Raw genomic sequence first — 6,513 nt, 5'->3', positions numbered from 1 at the left:
CTGAACAACACTGTACTTAGTTTTGTCTTTAGCTAGCTACCAGAAAAATCAAGGCATGTTAACACATCACCATGCCTTGTCATATTCATTTGCCCAGCTTGTACTAGAGACAGCAACCATCAGAAAATCCTCTCTTTAGTGTGCCTAACTTCATCAGTTACATTGCACAAGAAGCACTGGCCTCAAAATAGCCGCCAGAAGAATGCAGGCACCAAAACCTGGTCTAAGATTTAAGACTTTAACTCCCTCTAAGAGGGAGACCTGAACACTCCTGTGAATTTTACCTGCACCCAGTCATGGCTGGTATTTAGGTTTTCATCACTGAAGTTCCCTAAGTGCCCGGAGTCTGGATAATGCACGTGATTACTGACACTTTGGCCCAGTGCAGTGTCTCAGTATTTTGACCCCACCTAAGATATCCAATTTTAATGCATGAATACCATTCAGGTTTAGCACACAAGAGTGCTAAGCATTTTATTCCGGACTGCAGAGTCCAGACCTCAAGAGATGTGCTCTGAGATGTGCTCAGTGCGTTGTAGAGTCACACTGGCTCTAGCTCCTTTCTTCTCAGCCCTGTCAAGCCTTCATTCTTATGTGTCTGTATGTCCTCTGTGCATGTATCTGTGGGCCTGTAATCCAGGATTTTGTAGTCAAAAGGTGGTACAACATCTACAAATTAGGGTTGCAGAGCTTGCTTGCCTGCTGTTACGTGCCAGTATGCACCAAAGATTCAATCCTCCTCTCAAAATTCAGTATGAGACCACTTGCAAAGAAGTTTCTTATGACTTACAGGTAAAATTGACAAAAACCTCGGAGTATTTCTGTCAAAAGACAACTTAAAATTAAAGAAACTCTGTGCAGACGTCAAGCTTCTCTGGAAGCCTAGGTACGACAAGTGTAATAAGTTAAATTAACTCCCCAATAAGATGAAAGAGGAATTTGAGGAGTTCTTCGTTATCTGCTTTTAGTTACTCTTCAACGAGCAACTCATGATATCATCAGAATTTTTATATACAGACCTATCATTCTTTCTTTGCTCTCATCTGTTTCGGTTATTATTATGAAGGTACAAATAATGTGGCAGCTCTCTGAGACACTAGGATGCACAAGACCAGATTTTAAACAAAGTATACAGGAATTAACTTTTTAAAAAAAGCATAAAACTTAATATTTAATGCACAATCATTTGTAAGTTAATGTCATTTCTTTCTTTCTGAGGTAAGATTGTCAAAACTTTCTTCTTTTTTATTAATTTTAAAGCAGATATTCACCATACAGAACTAATGCTACAACAGCTAATGGTCTTGAATTAAGATTTCTAAGTCAGCAATGAAGGTATGTTTTTTACAGAGGGAAGTATGAAAGCCTGACTCCATCCAAAGCTTCCCAGTGGAAAGAGTCAGCTATTGCTATCAAGCTGTTTTAAAAGGCCAGACCATCTGCATTACTTTTGAGCATTCTAAGAAACTACTATATAATTTAAGATAAGGGTTTTTATTCTTTCCGGTTGCACTGAGAAACCATAACCAAGGCTCTACAAAGCACCACAGACTGAGTATATTTTGTAGGTCTGCAGTCTAAATAAAGACATATTAAAGCACAGAATAGAAGAGACAGATTATGCATCCAAGGCCAGGAGAAGGCAAACTAAATAGGTGCAAAACATGCTTGAGGAAAGAAAATAATTACCACTGCACAACACAGGCATCTGTGTTTTCTAGACTGTGAAGTCTGATATAATGATGGCTTCAGCAGAGCTCCCTGGAAATAGCTTAGTATTGCTAATCTGTAACAGAGACTAGATGCTGCAGCTGCATAGAAAAATTCAATTATTTGTGTGATTGAAGGAAAAAAAAAATGAAAGCCATTTGTCACAGCTTGAGGGTGGGATGGCAATTAAACAATTGACAGATGCTCTCTATTAGCACCTCTCCCTTCCCAGAATAGGAAGGTAAAGGGAATAAGGGAGAGAGGGACTTCTGGCTTGTAAAATAGCCCTCCTAAAACAGCTTTAAAGAAACAGTAACAATGAAAAGATAATAACATTAATAAGCCAATAATGAAATATATACAAATATGTACAAAACTACTACTGAACTCACCCAAAGACCATCACACCAGCGCTGATGTTGTGGGCAGGCACTGGGGAAGTCCTAGGCTAGACTCCACAGGAGACATGAATGCATAGTTTGGGAACAAAGGCAGAAGAATGGACATCCCGCTATTGAAGAAGAGGGCATATCCCTTGTGATCCCTCAGCTTTATACTAAATATGATGTCTATGGGATGGAACACCTTGTTGGTCAGCTTAGGGTCATCTGTCCTGTTCGCTCCTCCCTCACAGGTACAGGTCCCCACTGTAGGACACAGAGTTTAGCAGTGACCGTGGTCTGCACAGGAGCAAGTCTAAGCCAGAGCCTTCCTGCACCCCAACCCCTGGCAGTGACTGTGAACAGCAAATGTTATCACTGCTAGAAGCAGACACTGTCTGCAGAAACTCTCTGCCGTTAACTTCAGACAGCGCAGTCACTGAGCAGACCCGGCTGAAGAATGAATCACTGAACAGAGAATTGGTTGGGTTTCAGCTCCAAGTAGGACACTATTACAGTTTTAAGTTTTAAGTTAGATGAGGAAGAGACAGCCTCTTCCAGATCATACGAAATATGCACAGCATTCCTTGCAAGATGATGAAAGAGCCCACAGAATGGAAATTTCAAAGGTTATTTCCAAATCAAGGAGACATTTGTGACTAAGAAAGACCTAGAAATAAGAAAATATGTCCGATTTCTCTAAATATACCAAAAGATTATAATAAAGTAAGGATCTTGAGGGATATCTTGTGCTTGTGTGTGACTGCTCAATCTTTTAAGGAAGCCTTTGGTTTAAAACTTCCAGAAATTAGATGTTTTGTAAACTATTTTTTTGGTAGGTCAGCTTCCTGATATAAGGTAGTTGAGAGAAAAACCTCCGAACACCTATGTGGATAAAGTTTTTGATATGCAGCTCTGTTTTGCATTCAGTGTTGTGATAACCTTGCCACTGGAATAATTAACTAATTGCCCAAGTATTTCTGCATAAAAAACACCACCTTAAATACTTTTGGGGCTGACGTAGTATTTGCTGTGAGGTAATGAAGTGAAAACTTGAACAGTCAGTGGCTCACCTCTGAGCAACAGCCGACTGATAATGGAGAAGAGTGTTTAGCAGGCTGCATGCAATAGTGAAAACCTCTTGCTGAACCAGGAGAAAAAAATCAATAGTGAACAGGCAACAGCATCTGTTGCCTTGAGACGGTACATGTTAACATCTGGCATCCACCAAAAGGGGCAGCTGCATTAGCTTGATGTCTGTGGGCTGCAGCTTCTACCAAGGACAGAAATAGAGATACTTTTCCCCACCACTGTTCATGTCAATACACTTACTTCCTAATACGAAATTAGTGTTCCTTCTGGGTTTTTGTTTTGTTATGAATTTCTCATATATAGCCAGAATGTTGATTTTTTGTTTCTCTCCACATTCTGGAAAAATTAAGTTACAAAACACCCCATCTGTATGCTGTGTACTGTGTCATCTTGCAGTCATAAAGGAACACAGCTCCTAGGAAAAATGCTATGTTCTAATCAGAAGGGAAAACAGTCACTTAGGATGGATTCTGAGGACAGCAGAACAGGTTATTTAATGAGCTTTTGGCTTTATTTTTGTTTGAAATTGTTCTGTAAGAACAAACAATGTCAGTGCAGTAGGTCCCTAGGCAAAATGCAAATATTAGAACATTAGAAGAAAGGGATTACATATATAAGTGTCTAAGCATGTGATTAAAACAACAATCTTTTGCCTTTCCAGACGCTTTACATAATATCACGGTGATTTTAAGAATTACAAAACTTAACAATAATTAGTATATTCAGTTTAGAAAGGGATTGATAATGTGTCATCTTCAACTCTGCAACTAAATAAATGCATTACCTTTGTGTTACCTCAAATAGCAACTTCAACTGGAAAGACTCATGTAGCAGTTTGAGAAAGTGAGAAAAAAATCTGACTGAAACTATATGAGGATTGTTAACTAGGTGAAACAATTAGCTAAACCACAGCGCAAACAGTTTGCTGAGCTTCACACTATCAAGCTTACAAAAAATTAGCACTCATTGTCAGAAGCAATATCTGCTTCCATTCCATGAATGCTAGCAGGTTCGCACAAACACAGCCTCCCTGCCAGAAGAGATCTTATCCCCTAGAGAAAGGGGGGAGGGGGCAGAACGGCCCCATTCCTCCCACCACTGTCCAAGATTACCCATTCTTCCTCAGAGTTTTCAAGTCCAGAGACTGGCCCTGTTTCATCCGGACAGATTTACAGAGCAGAAAGCAAGCACTGCAGAAACAGTGATACACTGATAGTAAAGTTATAGGCAGAAAGAATGTGACCGCCAGTGTCAGGTAGGAAGAGGAAGAAGCATGACACTAATTTTGCCGGGTATTCACAGCACATTTGAAGAGTTCTGAACAAAACCAAGGAGCACTAGATATTCGGACAGGAATATAGGGAAGTTTTACTTGATAAAGGATATTAATCTAGCTTTCGAAAAAAATACTTGCTTAAATTACACAAAGTTGACAAACTAATGCAACTGTATACTGGAATTAAGAAACCAACCCAGACTACAACAAATATTAAAGTAAACCATCACATACTAGGCTAGAAGTGTATAAGTACGTTCTAACATAACAAAACTGTATCATGGACGTATGTATCACAGAAAAGATGAAACTCCAAAAGCTACTTTCCAGTTTTCTTTCTAAATCTACACAAACGTAATTGATAATTTGCAACACTGAAGTATACTTATAAGGTAAATGGAAATACAATTTACCAAAGCTAGGAAACAGGAAGACACAACCTGCATCAGAAAAATCACACAAACAGCCAAGGGAAAAACACAAGTGCTGCCCAAGATTCTGGTACCAAATCATCCGCTTTCATAAAATACTTATTCTAAAGCACACTGAACTGATACAGAGCAAGTACAGCAATAATACACTGTCATGCATGCAAACCAAGTAAAGACATGCACATCCCACCAGATGACACTGCTAAACTGTAACGGTGAGTAACACTTAACTTCTGAACTGACAATCTTTGAGGAACTCGAAACCAGACTTGAAACAATGCAGAAGTATTCTCTGCCAACGTACTTACCTCAATCCACTAGCAATAACCTTGGATGAAAAATGAGAACTAAAATAAGGACATGAAAGTTCAGTTTACATTTCAACAGGACAGAACTGGGAAAATTCTGTTCTCTGTTATGTGGATTAAAAAAAGAGAAAAAGCATTCAGTGATTTTACTTTACTTTACACTAACATAAAACATAGTAAAATTTGCTAAACTAACCTCTGCTTAGAATTCCTACCTCTCTCTGTTCTTATCTTCAAATCAGTTTATCCAGCTTCAGGCTATTTTTCTGGATCCATAACATCAACAACAATTAAAGTAACAAGCAGTCAAAATTCCTAAATATGCTGGATCTTTTTTAAACCTTTGTAGTGCATTTACAGTGAAAAATAAATGTAAAAAATCAAGAAGCTACAACTCTGACTTAAAAATGAATTCTCAGGCTATTACCTATCTTTTTTAGGGGGGTGATAAGGAACATCCATTAAATCACTGTGATTCTCAGAGAAAGCGTCTATTTTTTTAAAACAAACAAAGAATCAAATATTCTGTTACTCCTCTCCAGATCTTCAGAGCTACTTACAGTTCCAGAATAAGAATGACATCTGTTTTGTTCTCATAAACGTCATGCAGCGTGATCACATTCGGATGTCGAATCTCTTTCAGTATGCCAACTTCTCGCTCAATATCTTCCCGGCTCACTCCGCGCCGACTGGATTTTGTTCTCCGTTTCTTGATGAATTTTGCTGCAAACTGCTGACCAGTGTTTTTCTCACGGCATTTTTTCACTACAGCAAACTGCCCACTTAAAAAAAAAAAAAAAATTGAGTTGAGTGTCTGGTTCAAGGTGGAAAACAGATGTACCTCTGAATTTCCAACACAACTATGTACGTTACTGCTTTTTATGCCATCTAGAATAATACCTAAAAAAAACCAACCCTAGAGGAGGCAGAGAAAGCAGATCATTGGATTTCTGACACGTGCAATGGGGATTACTGGGTCTGGATTTCTCCCTCCATATGCATGTTGAGGCTAATTTTTATTTTGTTCTGGAAGAGAGACAGTCCTTAGTTTCTTACAATCTATATGACCTATCAAGTATGATCTGCCTCAAGGTTTGGTTTTATTTAAAAGTTTTTAAAACAATACCAGGTTTCAGAACCCTGCTCTGCTTTTCAGTTTTAAAAGAACTGTCTACATACAGTAATATAAAAAATTTTGTTTAGTAGGAAGAGTTTGGAGTGAGAAAATTACTAAAGCACTAAGAAACAAAAACCTGTGATTGTGTTACAAATCTCAAGAAATTCCAGGGAACTGCTGACTCCAGTATGTTCTTGCT

The 6,513-nt window shown here is 38.5% G+C and overlaps 1 protein-coding gene across 1 annotated transcript in view; it reads right to left on the bottom strand.

Annotated features, from left to right (window-relative positions):
* DAPK1 (death-associated protein kinase 1) overlaps positions 1-5,979 on the bottom strand; it is a gene marked incomplete at its 5' end in the record, with an annotated part of 53,169 nt that extends 47,190 nt beyond the window's left edge. The window contains one exon of the mRNA XM_010130964.1: positions 5,758-5,979. Within this exon, the coding sequence (XP_010129266.1) occupies positions 5,758-5,979 (222 nt within the window). The remainder of the gene's footprint in view (positions 1-5,757) is intronic.
* Between the last annotated feature and the right edge of the window lie 534 nt (positions 5,980-6,513).

Source organism: Buceros rhinoceros, unplaced genomic scaffold (genome assembly GCF_000710305.1).
Source record: "Buceros rhinoceros silvestris isolate BGI_N320 unplaced genomic scaffold, ASM71030v1 scaffold3982, whole genome shotgun sequence".
Classification (NCBI taxonomy): Eukaryota; Metazoa; Chordata; class Aves; order Bucerotiformes; family Bucerotidae; genus Buceros; species Buceros rhinoceros.
This window is presented reverse-complemented; position numbering and strand designations above follow the sequence as displayed.